Here is a 16,060-nt window from a genome sequence, read left to right on the forward strand (position 1 = left end):
TGTCTACGTGAGAAAGAGGGTTAAGCTTCAAGGACACTTGTAATATAATGCAGAGGTGTGGGTGTGTGTCCTGGCCAGCGGTTGATTTTGATGCGTCCGAGAAGGTTAAGCTTCTTCTATATACATGGTATATAGCCACGGCCCATTTCAGGGCCTTTTTTTGTGTTCTGAAGATACTGAGCGCTGCTCCTTTGCTGTACCCTGAAGCAATGTTAACTCAATTTAAAGTCAGCCTAATTTTTAAGATATTGACAGAGCTGTGGCATTACTTTTTGTTTGGAGGTGATGTCATGTTGGTTTTGAAAGTCTCTTGAGGGGCCGGGGTTTGGGGCTAAGCTTTACAGGGGTCACCAGTAATGAATGGAGGAATGTTATTTGTATTTTACTAAACCGTTGAAAGAATGATTATTGACAAATAATGTAATGAAATATAATTGTATTCTGTATTCTGGCTTCAGTCAGAACCCCAAAGTCCCCTCTTGACACTTATCTATCGTAATGATTAATCTTTTGATAAAAAGGTATATTGTGATATGGATTTTGGCCATATGGTCCAACCCTACAGCACAATGAAGACAGACATGAAAGTGTTTCTTTTATGAGGGAAGGAATATTGACCACTCCGTTGTTAGTGGACATGCGGCCACCTTTCATTTCTTTGGGGTCGTAGCAGGATTAATCAACACAGCAGGTCGTCTTCCCAGGCTAGACTCCCGCTTTGAGTGTCCGAGACAAATTATAAATGAACATGAAACAATGTACTGTAGACCATTGTCCACAAGGTTTATACTTCATGTAATTTATCGTTTACAGAACAAACTGGTTGAGGGTGGTGGCCAAATTATCATTCAGAATTCAGGTATTGTTTTAGTAACGTGACCTAAGGCATGCAAGACGTTTAAACCCTGAAAGCTTTGGGGTTTGCTGTGACTCCAGTCCTGACGGTGTGCGTTTTTCCCCCAGATGGAAGCGGGCGGAGAGTCGGTACATGGTAGAGAGGGCCGCCATCATCAGCCACTGGAACTGGCTGCAAGCACACATCTCAGACCTGGAGTATCGCATCCGCCAGCAGACAGACATCTACCGCCAGATACGCACCGGCAAGGTGAGCTGGGGGGGAGAGGTGGGGGTGAGGAAGTGGTGATGAGTTTGGGGTGAGAGTGAGAGGTGGGGGTGAGAGTGAGAGGTGGGGGTTGACAGTGAGAGGTGGGGGTTGAGAGTGAGAGGTGGGGGGTAAGAGTGAGAGGTGGGAGTGAGTGAGAGGGAGAGGTGGGGGTGAAGTGAGAGGTTGGGAGGGGTGGGGGTTTAGGAGGGAGTGACAGGATGGGGTGAGGGTGGGTATAAGAGTGAGGGAGATTTGGGGATGGGGGGAATTTGTGGGGTATTATGTTTTTTCTTTTTGGACAACAAGTTGAAATGATGGGTATTGAAATGAGATCTCTCGTCATAATGCATTTCATTCATATAAAATGGCTAATTGTGGTAGCTTGTTATGGTGCAGTAGTGTCACTCTCAGATCATGTGTAAAGTATGAGTCTAATGTAAGCCGGCCTCTTCAAGGGGCTGGATAGTTCTCTAGTGCTTAAGAGGTTCCCAATCCCCACTGGATCCTCTGAATAAGTCCATTAACATTGTTGCTATCCCCATAAAGAATTTGAAGGAAAGATTTTGGTCTGTTGGGCCACGTGCTGCACCCCCGATCACTATGAGCAGGTGTTGACTCAGCAACATCTAACAGCAGCTCTCTGGGTCTTCAGGGTTCAGTGGAGCTTGATGGTGGGTCTATCGGAGGGCCGGAGCTGAAGACGGAGCCGTCGATCTCTCAGGTAGCGTTACGATGGAAACCCATTAGCAGCGGGTCCTGCTGCCCTCAGACCTGTGGAATATAAATGAAGCCTCTGGTCCAGATGGCTTCGTGTTTCATGTGGTTCATCACCGCTATTCAGCATATTTAAATGAGCTGTCTGTCTTTGCTGGCTTAATTGGGGAAGTAAGAGTCAGGGCTGTTGGAACGTATTTCTGGAGTCCGATCTTAAATCGAAGAGTAAAGATAATGTGTACTTATGGAATTCACTATTCAAATTCTGTTGGTTAACTTAAGGAAATCATACCCTTCTCGCTTCAGCTTACCCGCATGTGAAAACTAATGAGGGGGGGTACGTGTGATAGACTACAGAGTCTGTACTGCATTCAACAGTTATTTATTAAACACTAACACAGTAATCATAGTCACTTATGACACTTATGCCAGAGCTGACCTCTAGTATCGCTACAGGCTGTCATCCGTGGTTTTAAAAAGAACAATTCAAGGGCCCTTTGGTAATAGCACTCTTTTTACCGATAGTCCATTGAAGTTTATTTTCATGGAGGCTGTCGGGCCTCAAGTCTTTCTTGATCTGTACATAGAGAGTGAATGAAGTTTCGATTGTTTTATATTTTTGCTTACTATTACAATTAAAGACGTTTATATAATAATGAAATATATTTTAGTGGTTTTCTTTGGGGACAGGTGGGGTAAAGACATAGCTAAGGCGGCAGGTGTGTGTTGCTTAGGTGGTCGCCTAAGCTGCAAAGTGATGTGGGAAACCCTTGGCTAATATAATATCCTTTTATGCCTTTTACTAACTTTCAAGAAAGAAATGTGTGTGTACATTGTATCGGTAAGAATTTATAATGGGCTATATATAAGGACTGGCATTCCTTATCACAGAGTGTTATAGATTGACAGCTCTGGTCAGAGTTGAGGCTTCTCTATCACCCCAGCTTGTATATGCTTACAAAACCTCCTTTTAGGTGAAACTGTTCAGCAGAAAGATTTAAGCAGAATTGATTTCATGTTCTGTGTTATTGCCCAGGACCTCAGAATATTGCCGTGACTATGATGTTTATTTTTTTTTTATCTCTCTGGGTAGCAAGACCGTATAATTTTTAACGTCAACAGGTTGACGAGTATTTGCAATCTCTGTAGTCGAGTAATGCAGATCTTAATGTTATTGAATCAGTTGAATGGTGGTAGTTAGACCTCATGTTGGCAGGCGATAAGAGTGTGTTGGTGAAAAGGCGTTTGTAGCCCTGCTCCCCCTCCACTGTGTCAACGTACACTGCTGGTGGAGGCGTCGGTCGGTGGCTGGTGTCGCTGACTTCTCTTATCTCTCTGTCCAGGATGGAAGCTCGGAGCAGCCTGTCACTGCCCCCACCTCCTCCTCAGACCCCAGCCCCTGGAGGGGCCAAAATGGCCGACCGGTCAACGGTGTCCTTAACAGGTGCTGCTCCCGGTGATAACTGCTATCAGCACTGCCCACCGAGCCCAATTACAGCTCCGCCAGCAAATGCAAATGGCTGATAAGCAGGGCTTTCCTCGTGCTGGGCCCCGAGTTTCCGTACATGTTTGATTTAGGAGGATTGTTGTTTGTAAATGATAGGGTAAAACATTGAGAGCCTGTTCCTTTCGCTCAGACTCACCCCTCATTTAGAAGTCTAGTGTTATACAGTATAGATGGGTTACCTGCACTTGCATTGAGACTAATTCTGTTAGTGTGTGTGTGTGTGTGTGTGCGCACAGAGTGACGTAAGAGGTTTTGTATTGACTGTCATGTCTCCCTGTGTTGCGTAGGATGATGGAGTCGACGGAGACGAAGCTGCAGCAGCCAGCAGCAGCGCCTGACAGCAGCTGTGTAGCGGCCCGCACGCGCCCCCTGGTGGGCTGCCGGCGACGGAGGCTGCTCCAGCCAAGCACTGTGCCGCACCTCCACGGCAAGGTACGCCCTCCGCCTGCACACCCTTGCTGAGGAGCTCGTCTCCTAAGGAACCCTCTGAACTCCCGCACAAATGTTAAGATTGTATACATTTAGGGCATTTAGCAGACTCTTTATCCAAAGTGACTTACATTAAGTACTTCGTCAGAAGCCATTTACACCAATATGAATTGGGTCCTTTATCTAACCCTTGGGGTTTCATTTTCCAGTTCCAGCAGCCTTTACAGACAAAGAAGGGTATTCCAAAGTAAAAGAATAAACTATTCTAAAGAGAACTGATTGTTCTTCTATCACAGATTGTCAGCTATCTCCATACGGTGATCTGACATCTTATAGCTATGACCATGGTTTACGGGATGTTTGATAATGAAGTTACTAGTATCTGGGATGTGATTATGTTGGTAAATGTAGTCTCTCACATTTGAGTTGTCAGGGTCCATGTTGCCTGTACAGCAGCTATGTGTGTAGCTTAAAGACACATCCTGTGTTAGCCTGCTGTGTGGAGTGTCCATGTTTGCTCTAGAGCAGCTATGTGTTTAGCCTAAAGACACATCCTGTGCTAGCCTGCTGTGTGGAGTGTCCATGTTGGCTCTACAGCAGCTATGTGTGTAGCTTAAAGACACATCCTGTCCACATCTCAACACAGCCTGCTGTGTTGAGAGTAAGCTATTGTTGCTGTATAGGAGCTCTGTATTTAGCATATGGCATTTCCTGTGTTTGCCTGCTGTGTGGCGAGTATTCGCCATGTTGGCAGTATCGGTGTTATGTGTTGAGCAATAAGACTTGTTGGACCCTTTCATCAACACAGCCTGCTGTGTTGAGAGTAAGCTATTGTTGCTGTATAGGAGCTCTGTATTTAGCATATGGCATTTCCTGTGTTTGCCTGCTGTGTGGCGAGTATTCGCCATGTTGGCAGTATCGGTGTTATGTGTTGAGCAATAAGACTTGTTGGACCCTTTCATCCAAAGCGTCTTAAGGATTTGGGTGCATGGGCCCCCACAGGGGGAAAGGTGCCCCTAACCACAGCATAGGAAATGCTTTGCGCTACCAGTTAAGCGTCTCACTTCAAAGTTTGTGGAAAACTCATTCTCACTTCCTCCCTGAATGAGGAAGTGGTCTGACTCTACTGGCCTAACCAGTCCTTTGAGCAGGGTAATGAACTCTCAGCCTGCTCGTCCAGTCTCCCAGCTTGGCGTGTAACACAATACAAAGGTGAACAGGCTGTGACTCGTCAGTGGAAAAATAGGTCATCTGGTTTCCAAAGCAAACGGACAGCAGATGAACCTGCTCACTGCAAAACTCTGGGTTCATGTTGGCTTCATGTCTGCAGGGAAACCTTTTGCTGAATAAAGCAGACGCCCGTCGCTAAGGTGACGAGGACTAGGATAGTTTTGTGGTCATTGTCTTTGTCTGCTAGTCTAAAGGTTGTGGGTTTGAACCCAAAGTCCCCACAGTCCGCATATAGGAATGCATCGTAAAAAAACACTGTTTCCACTAGTGCGTATGGTTCCACAGTGCGGGTGAAGTTATCTGTTGTAGGTGCAGTCACCCTAGTGTTGTTGTGCTCTGCAAACTATTAAAGGGGTAGTTCGGAATTTTGGACATAGGGCCTGATTCCGAAGTGAGCATTGGTATTCTATATCACTGGAGACAGTTTTCAACACATTTCATTCAGTCCTTCTAGTTGCAGAGTTCGCTCGTGCTAGGCTAGCGCAAGTCAACGGGAAATGCTAGCCTGCTATTAAAAACAGTCTTACCCACTCCACAGTACACCCGAGGTAAATCAATTATAACGACAGACTATACATCTAAATGTCTGTTTATAGAATAATGTTAGAAATAAAACCAACCTTGCATTGCATTTTGAGGGATTTGCGGGGTCTCAGCAGCAGTGTTTATATTCCTGTACGTAGGCTACGGCAGCGGCGGACTGATACCTAGGTTACCTGCCGCTGTCATTGCTACAAACGCAGAGTACAGTGAACGAAGGAATTCTACAAGAGTATTAAATTAACAAGATATGGCCACGTTTGGAGGAGTTAGCGATGCATCTGCTTTTGAAGACGATTATGAGGAATTTGTTGTATCCAACGAACCGTACATGTACGAGCCGGTGTTTTGATGTCAAAGCCAGCAGCAACAAGCCACAGTTGAGTCCTTTCTGGATCTCGCACTGGAAATTGGTGGAAACTTTGTGGTGCCCATCTGTACCGTTTATTTCTACAATTTCTAAAAGCACACTGAACCATCATGTTGCCTAGTCGTTCAATTGCGCTTCTGTCCCACGCTTCTCTGTTTACGTTCTTCTGTCGTGATTCGGTTACAAACCTAACCAGCGCATAGTAGAATTCCGCTTCTGCTGAGAAAGTAGTCCCTCGATGATTCATGCGATGCATGGTTAGTTTTATTTCTAACATTATTCTATCAACACAGACATTTTATCTATAGTCTGGCGTTATAATTGATTTACCTCGGGTGTACTGTGGAGTGGGTAAGACTGTTTTTAATAGCAGGCTAGCATTTCCCGTTGACCTGCGCTAGCCTAGCACGAGCAAACTCTGCAACTAGAAGGACTGAATGAAATGTGTTGAAAACTGTCTCCAGTGATATAGAATACCAATGCTCACTTCGGAATCAGGCCCTATGTCCAAAATTCCGAACTACCCCTTTAAGTCCCAATCGAGGAAGCTCGGCAGAGATTTGTGATGAATATCTATTTCATGCATATTTTCTGCTCAGCTGTGCCTAAGGATTGATCTCTAATGAAAATGTATATGCAGGCTCTAAGTATACTTTCTTAATTTAATTTACATTTGTTTGTAAACATGCCAACTTAATCTCATTCCGCAAATCTGTTCAGCCATGCTTTGGAGCCAATCTCTGAATCCCGTTCCACTTGTTTTGGACTAAACTAAATGGGATATCTAGAATATGTTTTCCGCCTTCTAGATTATTATCTTTTATTTAACCAGGTTAGTCTCATTGAGGTTAAAATCTCTTTTACAAGAGAGCTGGTCAAGATGGCCCGGCCTCTACACAAGTGCAGTCTCTGACTCACAAGTGCAGTTGTGAAAATACATTAAGATGAATGACTAAAACATTTGCAATTTCCAAATGTTTTAGTCCAACGTCAATCTCTTAACCGCTTCAATTTGATTGAGAGGCAATAGGTAGACTGTGCAATAGACTCTCCGATCTTCAGCAACAGTCATATGCACCATGTCCTGAGACCGTAACCCATGGGAAAAATTGCGGGACATATGCAGTGACTAATAACAGGGGAGTTTACCACATAAATCGCCTTGGCGATAAAATAATACCAGTGACTTAGACGTTGCATATAAAGAGAAGGCCAGTTAACTCTTGAGTACAACGCACAGTGGTGAGATAAGGCTCTGCTGTTTTTAACGAACCTCAAGGCTCCATGATACAGTGTCCAACATATACAGTGGACAGTGAGCTTATACAATTATGTACACCAGATCACCATAATCTATTGCAGATACATCCCCCCCCCCCCCGTCAACAATTCAGCGCAGGGGGGCCCATCAGTACCTCTTGTATAGGGGCCCAGGACTTGTTGCAACGGCCCTGGGTACATGGCCCCCTTTTTAGTGACGGAGTAGCAAGCCGTTTGGCAGATGCGGAGCTTGGTGGACGGGCTGCGGTGTATTGCTTGAGCCTGTCCTCCTGACTGTAGGACTGGTCGGTGCCATTCAAATCACGGCAGTCAATACCAGTGACGTGATGGGATTGGAGCCACCAGCCACCTCCCAGGGTTAGGGATGAGGGGTGTAGTGGGAGTGAACTTGGGAAGGTTGAAGATGACCCGGGCTGCTGCATTCTGGAGTAATCCAGATGACAAGAGCCTGGACCTAAACATGCATGGCCCTTTGGGTGAGGAGTGGGTGTGCTCCTGAGGTTATGAAGAGTGACCCTGTAGGAGCATGTCATTGAGTGGTGTTGGACGTGAAGGACAGGTGTTGATTCAGTGTCCCACCAAGGTGACTCCTCGTTCGAGCGGCATACTCCCGAGTTGTCCAAATTGATGGAGAGGGCTTGGATGGGAGATGACTTCCCTGGAAGGGAGAGCAGCTCAGCCTTATCCAAATTGAGCGGCAGGTGGTCTATCGACGTCCTCTGAGATATGGGATCCAGACAGCAAGAGATTTTCTTTAGTTTGTTTCAAAATTATGGATTTTAGTGAAGGATTAAAGCTTCTCTCATTAGTGATGATATTCAGTGAATCAATGGACACATTTTCGATTCTAATATGGGTGTTTCAGGTTAAAATAGCAGTAAGTAGTTTTCTTCAAGAAAATGTAAATATACTGCAAAGTATGCAACGCGAAGGGTTGAAGTGAAGGGGTTCATGTTGTGTTACAGCCCTGGTGAAGGGGTTCATGTTGTGTTACAGCCCTGGTGAAGGGGTTCCTGTTGTGTTACAGCCCAAGTGAAGGTGTTCATGTTGTGTTGTGTTACAGCCCTGGTGAAGGGGTTCATGATGTGTTGTGTTACAGCCCTGGTGAAGGGGTTCATGATGTGTTGTGTTACAGCCCTGGTGAAGGGGTTCATGTTGTGTTACAGCCCTAGTGAAGGGGTTCATGTTGTGGTACAGCCCAAGTGAAGGGGTTCATGTTGTGTTACAGCCCAAGTGAAGGGGTTCATGTTGTTTTACAGCCCTGGTGAAGGGGTTCATGTTGTGTTACAGCCTTGGTTAAGGGGTTCATGTTGTGTTACAGCCCTGGTGAAGGGGTTCATGATGTGTTGTGTTACAGCCCTGGTGAAGGGGTTCATGATGTGTTGTGTTACAGCCCTGGTGAAGGGGTTCATGTTGTGTTACAGCCCTAGTGAAGGGGTTCATGTTGTGGTACAGCCCAAGTGAAGGGGTTCATGTTGTGTTACAGCCTTGGTTAAGGGGTTCATGTTGTTTTACAGCCCTGGTGAAGGGGTTCATGTTGTGTTACAGCCCTGGTGAAGGGGTTCATGTTGTGTTGTTTTACAGCCCTGGTGAAGGGGTTCATGTTGTGTTACAGCCCTGGTGAAGGGGTTCATGTTGTGTTACAGCCCTGGTGAAGGGGTTCATGTTGTGTTACAGCCCTGGTGAAGGGGTTCATGATGTGTTGTGTTACAGCCGTGGTGAAGGGGTTCATGATGTGTTGTGTTACAGCCCTGGTGAAGGGGTTCATGATGTTGTGTTACAGTTGTGTTATGTTAAAGGCCTTATGTGGGTGTTCATATTGTTGTGTTACAGACCCAGCGTATTGGCTGTGTTCCCTCGTGTTGCCGGCTGAACCCCAGCTGCGTGATGTGTGGCGGGAGGAGCAGTTCCATAGAAGACCCCCAGTACGACCTCCCCACCATGGAGAGACTCTCCAGACTGGACCCTGGAGTCCACCCTATCCTCTCCTTCTCAGACGGTGAGCTGCCGCCACACACGCCTCAAGCCATGTGTCTGGGAGCATCTCCTGTCTCCGCTGAAAGGCAGCATGGACAAGCTCACGGCTCTTTCCATGCAGCGCATCACTGGCATCATTTTATCCAAACCGATGTGTTCACTTGGTCTTTGTTCTCGGTTTACTTGCTTTGCTTAATTGTCCCCGACTGGTTGAACCCCCATGGTCATTTCTGTTTCTCTGTTGACTAATACCTCTGTTTATTTCCTTAGATGTATGCGTGGGCCTCCGGCTGCAACAAGTGCTCAAGAGCCAGTGGCAGAGCAAGGCGTTGGACCGCAGCAAGCCCCTGAAGAAGCTCTCCCTCAAACACAAGCTCTCCTCCTCCAGAGAGAAGCACAAGTTCACCAGCTCCCTCATGGCAGTCCGTAAGTACCTACACCCATCAGAACCAGGGCCACACCCATCAGAACCAGGGGTCAGAACCAGGTTTTCATCCAAGCTAGTCCATATCCATACTAGTCCCAATCCTTCTTTCAAATTCAAAGCAGAAGCAGTACCTCTCCGACCCAGATCTAAAGCCACGCTCTTGTTCCTCCAGGTCTAGGTCACTTTAAGAGGCGCTCAGAGAAGGGGCGCCCCGGGGAGACGAGCCTGGGGCCTGCGCGACTGGAGAGCCAGGCCCTCTGTAAGACAGATCGCCTGCAGCCGGGGCCCTACGACAAGAGCTACAGCCGCAAGAGACCACGGGAACGCTCGCTGGACCGGACTGACCGTGAGTCCTCTGGTGGCCCCAGCCTCTGACACTCAGGCCTACCCATTAGTAATTGTTGGGTGCATACACATGAATAGGATATCGCTAATAGCAGTGTTTGCAATTTTTCAAACACTGTCAAAGTATTGATACAGGCTCATCAAAATAGGAAAGTCAATTGTATTATTTTTCAAAATCATGTGTTGAAATGGCTCGATAAGATGATAAATAATGGGCAAACCGTAGATTGTGCAAATTACATTGACCTCATTTCTTTCGATATATTATTTTTTACCCGCTTACTGTTACAAATGTCAGAAATATATATACGTGATACGCCAAGATATGTTAATTGGCGTCTGAATGTCTTATCCAGATTCCAAACGCTAACACAGCGAACTCCCCTAATCCAGCGATGAAACAACTGAATCTTGGTCAACTGCAATTCCCAGAGACCTAGGCGTAACCTTTATAATGTCACGCACCACCTAGCCCTGCTTCAAGGCCAGCTGTTTGCACGTCCGTATTTGCATTTAAAGCAATGAATAAGAAGAACACTCTGTTTCAATACAAATGAATTTGCAGTAAGAGTAACATGGCCTAGATCTCGGGTGCTTGTAGACAACTTAAATGACCTTCAGTCCCGTACACGTAGTAAGAATATATCAATGGTCTGCAACCAGAGCGACGTTGCCAGGTCTTCCACATCACGTTGGCTTTGTCTCATGGTCTGTACCGTTCTCGCGCTACAGATGGCAGGCAGGGATCTAGTGATCTGCTGTGTTTCTGTTTGTTCTACCTTCAGTCATCTCTGAGGATGGTAGTTTAGTAACGGCCTACCTGCAGAAATAAACCTCTTTGAAAACGTCCGTTCTGCATGTATATGAGCATTGCTACTTAATTAATTGAATGAGATGCCGAAAGTGCACCAGTAAACACTTAAAATAATGGTTTAGTAAGGGTTATAGTGCTTCTAAATACATAGCCGTGAAACGAAAACACAAACGTCCATGCAGCAGTCCTCTGACGTTAATAAGACGCCAAACGCACGAGAGCAGAGCTGCTGCTGCCGTCTGTGCTGTAAGATATATTCGTCATAACTTCAGAGTTGGCTGAAGCTTTAGTCCTTATTAGATCGGTAGATTTCTATTCATTTCATCACCAAAATCTCAGTTAGCTCTTCAGCCTAAGACACCAAGGCATCTGAATCTAAAGGGGCTTAACACGGAGAAAGAGCTTGTTTTGAAAACCCAGAAGTCTCGGGTAAAGCCATTTGGCGGGACATTCTTGGGAAGGAACATTACAATAATTTTACACAAACGGATAATCCTGCAGTTTTTATTTATTTGTAGCCGTTTGTGGGGCAACTTGGAGACCCTTTACCTTCAATCATCGTGGCCCTTTGTTGGTTTTTCTTGGCGTTGCTAATGTGTCTTTTGTGTTTTTTGTCCCCAGCGTCTCCCAAGTTGTACCTGGACTCTGGCAGTCCCTGCTCTGTGCTGGCCAACATGCACTCATCCCTCCACAGCTCCCTCACGCGCCAGCTCTCCACCTCCTCCGACAACTCCACCCCTCTGGGCAGCCAGAGTGTCCACAACACGCCGGTATGAACCGAGGGACCCTGCCTCATACTACTGGGAACGCTTAGCTTGTGCATGAACTACTGGGAACGCTTAGCTTGTGCATGAACTACTGGGAACGCTTAGCTTGTGCATGAACTACTGGGAACGCCTAGTTTGTGCATGAACTACTGGGAACGCTTAGCTTGTGCATGAACTACTGGGAACGCTTAGCTTGTGCGTGAACTACTGTGAAATTCTCTGAATACCTTTTTTAATTAAATACTGGGTAACGTTCTGAATACCTTTTTTGTATTTATTTTTTATTAAATTCTGGGATGCATGATTGGTAAAGATTCATCTTAAGGCCGATTTACAATTACCAATAATGATCTGCTTCAACATTTCTAATGCTGACTGATTTATTAACTGCTTTTTGAAAAGAGAATTTCAAGAAATAGGACCAACCTGCATGTAAGAGAAACGGCCTACCCTAGCCTCAGTGTAGACCCCAGAGACTAAGTGTGGCGTCCCCCCCCCCCCCCCCCCCCAGCAGCAGCCCATCAAGAGGAGGCGAGGCGAGAGCTCCTTCGACATCAACAACATCGTGATCCCCATGTCTGTGGCGGCCACCACGCGGGTGGAGAAGCTCCAGTACAAGGAGATCCTCACGCCCAGGTACCTCCTGCGCCAAACGTACCATGGGCTGGTCGGAGTGGGCAGGGCCGCCTGCTGCACGCCGGGACAGTGCTCCCGGTTCCCTCCCTGATACATGTGCTCTTGTGTTTCCCGCAGTTGGCGAGAGGTGGACATCCTGGCCCAGCCGATGGCTGAGGAGGAGAACGAGACGGAGGTAAGACTCCACTGCTCCTTCCTCCGTCTCGCTCTCTATTGCTCACTCCGTCTATCTTGGCTCTGTCCTTCTCCTGTCTAACGTTCCCATGCTCTGTCTTGTGTGTGTGTGTAGCTGGAGGATCTGACTGATGCTGCGTTCAGCCAGCTCCACCAGCCCTGTGAGGACCAGGAGAGATCTCGCTGGACCTGGATGGCTCTAGCCCCCGCTAAGAGGAGAGGAAGCAGGTAAAGACGGCCTACACGTGACCCCCTGATGCTGGTAGCGCCGGCCGATCTAAACCCACCTCGCCACCCTAGTCATTAGCCTGCCTTATTCATAGAACTTAGTTTATCACTCATGGACGTACAAACCATCAGCGTCTGCAACATGTTGAGAAGAGGTCTTCATGTGTTCCTCCTGGTCCGTTCAGGTCTTACAAGTCCATTGACGGGCGGACCACGCCCCTGCTCTGTGGCACCAACCCCCCCACGCCCCAGCCCGCCTCCCCGGACCCGGGCCACTGCCCACTGCTCCACGAGTACAGCTACCTGCCTTCGCCCATGAGCCCGGGCAGCCCGGACGCCACCTCCAACCCCCACACCCCCTGCTCCCGGGACTCGCACCGACTCATGTCCAACGAGGACACGCGCTGCTCCACGCCAGACTTCCCCTTCGAGGAGAGGGTACGTACTGGGGATACTGGGCCGAAAGCTCTGCTGGGTTATTACTGGGGCTCAGGCCTCCTCTCTGCTGGGTTATTACTGGGGCTCAGGCCTCCTCTCTGCTGGATTATTACTGGGGCTCAGGCCTCCTCTCTGCTGGGTTATTACTGGGGCTCAGGCCTCCTCTCTGCTGGGTTATTACTGGGGCTCAGGCCTCCTCTCTGCTGGGTTATTACTGGGGCTCAGGCCTCCTCTCTGCTGGGTTATTACTGGGGCTCAGGCCTCCTCTCTGCTGGGTTATTACTGGGGCTCAGGCCTCCTCTCTGCTGGGTTATTACTGGGGCTCAGGCCTCCTCTCTGCTGGGTTATTACTGGGGCTCAGGCCTCCTCTCTGCTGGATTGTTACTGGGGCTCAGGCCTCCTCTCTGCTGGGTTATTACTGGGGCTCAGGCCTCCTCTCTGCTGGGTTATTACTGGGGCTCAGGCCTCCTCTCTGCTGGGTTATAACTGGGGCTCAGGCCTCCTCTGCTGGGTTATTATTGGGGCTCAGGCCGCCTGTTGGTGCCATTGAGCTAGACGTCCTCATCTCTCCTATGTCCTTAAAGGAAAAGGCTTTGCGTTGTTTTAACACTGCCCGAGTCAGACGAGATGTACCGTTCTTTACTGCCTTAAGGGCTCTCCCAAGTTCTGCATTAGCACTGGTCTGAGCCAAAAGGGACCTCGAAAGTGTCTGAATGCATCTTAACTTGGATTCCGTCCAAAGTTTAATCCGATCATAGATCCAAGTCAAAGCCATGTTCCCGACGGCTCGGGCAGGAGTTACAAAGGGTGCTCCATTCATTTATCATCCTCCACTTTGATAATGTTCATAGTTCAGAAACATCCCATCCCATCGAGAGGCCTTTATGGTGGCTGGCTCACTGTTTCAGGGACATCTTTCTTTCTAAATGAGAAAGAATGATGTCCCTCAAACTGTGATCTAGCAGCCATTGAGGCCTCTCAATGGCTGCCAGTTCACTGTTTCAGGGACATCATTCTTTCTCATTCAGAAAGGTTTAGGCAAAAGTAAAATTGGTGGTTAGTGGGCCCTCTTTTCAGGTGGAAGTGATAAGCCATTGCAAGCTCTTTCCCTTATGCTGTCATTATGCCCAGTGACGGACCGACATCACAAGTGGGTGCGTCCAGCTAGATGTATACTGGATAGATCGGTCGGCAAGCATGCCCAGTCATTTCTAATCTCACTCATACCTGCTGGTAGAATGGGGGCCCTTTAAAGATTGGTCTAATGAATAACGTCTTTGCTGTGGTTGAAGGCCCCCCTGGTGACAGCGTGTTGTGATTGTCTCCAGACGGTGGCGCCGTTCGAGCGGCGTAACTTCCCGATGTCGGAGGACCCCGAGATGCAGCCCGAGGTGGAGAGTGACAGCAGCGCCGTCGTCTCCCGGATGCGCAGCATCTCTGGTTGCCGAGCAACGGGCTACGGCCGGCTGGATTCTGACGATATGGACATGCCTTGTGAAGAGGACGACCTCAAACACAAGGCCCCCACCCACCGATGATAAACTGCTGCAACCCATGACCCTCCCCCAGTTCTGACCACACCCACTTCTCTGGAGCCCCTCCCCCTCACCGAAGACCCTCCCGGCCCCGCATTAACCTCTGAAGCAGGAAGCAGCAGGTCTCAAGGGGCTGCTGTTGTTTGATATTCAAACACCAGTGGGATACTTTTCACAGTTTTTAGTGAACGTTATGGAGATAGAAGCCTTTCCCTACACTTTGTTTTTTGTCACAGGAAAAAAAGGTAAATGTAAAAAAAAAAGAATATAAAAGAATGTGCTATAAAAAGTGATTAGTGTCGTAGGCTGAACATGTACATGGGGCTTAGCGATGTCTGGTGTGTGGCGTGTCTCTCGTAGCGCACTATGTAGCCCACTACTCCACGTATGCCAAAGGGTGTTTTCTATTCACTAGTTTGCTTGTAATTCCCATGTACATTTTTAGTGGAGTGACAAAATAATAATAAATCTCCTTGAGCCCCCCGCCCAGATATACAGGTACATCGGGGGGTGTAGTTCCTTCCTCTCCCCACTAGAGGCCGTTGCCTTCTTGACTGCCAAGTTCTATTCTGTTGCTCCTCGTCATTCCTGACTCACATTGGACTCATGTATGTTTTTTGTTTTCACGGTAAATCATTCCTTTTGAGTCTCTGCGATGCCCAAGCGCTTGTTTGCTTTGCCCTGCTGTCGTTGTCTGTTTTGCTTTGGTTTATTTTAAGTTTTTATAATAAGTGGCAGTAGGCATACAGGACTGCTGTCTCAAGAGCACTTAGCCCCCCACATGCTAATGCTAGTTCTGCTAGCACTACATATCTCACCCATGCTATCGCTAGGTTTACTAGCCATACAAAATCCACCCATGCTAGTCATGCAAGCTCTACAGGATACTGCACATGCTGACACTAATTTAATTAGCCGTCCATGCTACCACACATGCTAATGCTAGTTCTGCTAACCATAAAATAACATACCACACATGATAATGCTTGTTCTGCTAGCCAATTGAGATACCACACATGCTAACGCTAGTTCTGCTAGCCCCACAGATTAGCCAGGTAGTGGAGCTGCCTGCTCCATTGATGCTTACGCTAACATAGCAGCAGGCTTTTTAAAGGATGCCAAAAGCAGGCCTGTAGGACGGGGTCTGCTCGGTCTGCGCTCTAGTGCTACAGCAGAGGTCTCAACAGCTGCACCGCTGGCTTCACTGGACAACAACTGGACGTGTTCTGTAAGAAACGCCCCTCCAGCCCTTCCCCTCACACACAATGCCTCAGGTTTCACATGTTAAGGGAATATCTGCAGCCTGAACTAGACATCTGAAAGAATACCATGTCCTGTCAACACTAGCCCCCCCCTCCCAGTAACTAATTGCTATGCAAAATCTATGGTATAATTTTTCACTTGTTTTCAATCACTTTCCGTTTGTAGTTAAGCAAGATGTTGATGTACCCATCTGATGTTGCAGCAGTTAACCTAATCCAAATCAGAATTGTTTTGTAAATAGTACCATTAAAACATTTATGTTTAACTTGGCGTCACTGTG

At 47.5% G+C, this 16,060-nt stretch overlaps 1 protein-coding gene across 3 annotated transcripts in view; it reads left to right on the forward strand.

Annotated features, from left to right (window-relative positions):
• The window catches only part of LOC115530787 (KAT8 regulatory NSL complex subunit 1), a 39,569-nt gene extending 23,519 nt beyond the window's left edge, over positions 1 to 16,050 (forward strand). For 2 of the 3 annotated variants that reach the window (XM_030339536.1, XM_030339535.1), the window contains 13 exons: positions 964 to 1,105; positions 1,758 to 1,826; positions 3,163 to 3,263; positions 3,614 to 3,758; positions 9,010 to 9,175; positions 9,424 to 9,579; positions 9,753 to 9,926; positions 11,361 to 11,509; positions 12,018 to 12,142; positions 12,260 to 12,317; positions 12,432 to 12,544; positions 12,730 to 12,982; positions 14,311 to 16,050. In XM_030339536.1, the coding sequence (XP_030195396.1) occupies positions 964 to 1,105; positions 1,758 to 1,826; positions 3,163 to 3,263; positions 3,614 to 3,758; positions 9,010 to 9,175; positions 9,424 to 9,579; positions 9,753 to 9,926; positions 11,361 to 11,509; positions 12,018 to 12,142; positions 12,260 to 12,317; positions 12,432 to 12,544; positions 12,730 to 12,982; positions 14,311 to 14,520 (1,861 nt within the window). In that variant the 3' untranslated portion in view covers positions 14,521 to 16,050. The remainder of the gene's footprint in view (positions 1 to 963; positions 1,106 to 1,757; positions 1,827 to 3,162; positions 3,264 to 3,613; positions 3,759 to 9,009; positions 9,176 to 9,423; positions 9,580 to 9,752; positions 9,927 to 11,360; positions 11,510 to 12,017; positions 12,143 to 12,259; positions 12,318 to 12,431; positions 12,545 to 12,729; positions 12,983 to 14,310) is intronic. The other variant, XM_030339537.1, reaches the window with a different exon arrangement.
• The last annotated feature ends 10 nt before the right edge of the window (positions 16,051 to 16,060 follow it).

This window comes from Gadus morhua, chromosome 18, assembly GCF_902167405.1.
Source record: "Gadus morhua chromosome 18, gadMor3.0, whole genome shotgun sequence".
Taxonomy (NCBI): Eukaryota; Metazoa; Chordata; class Actinopteri; order Gadiformes; family Gadidae; genus Gadus; species Gadus morhua.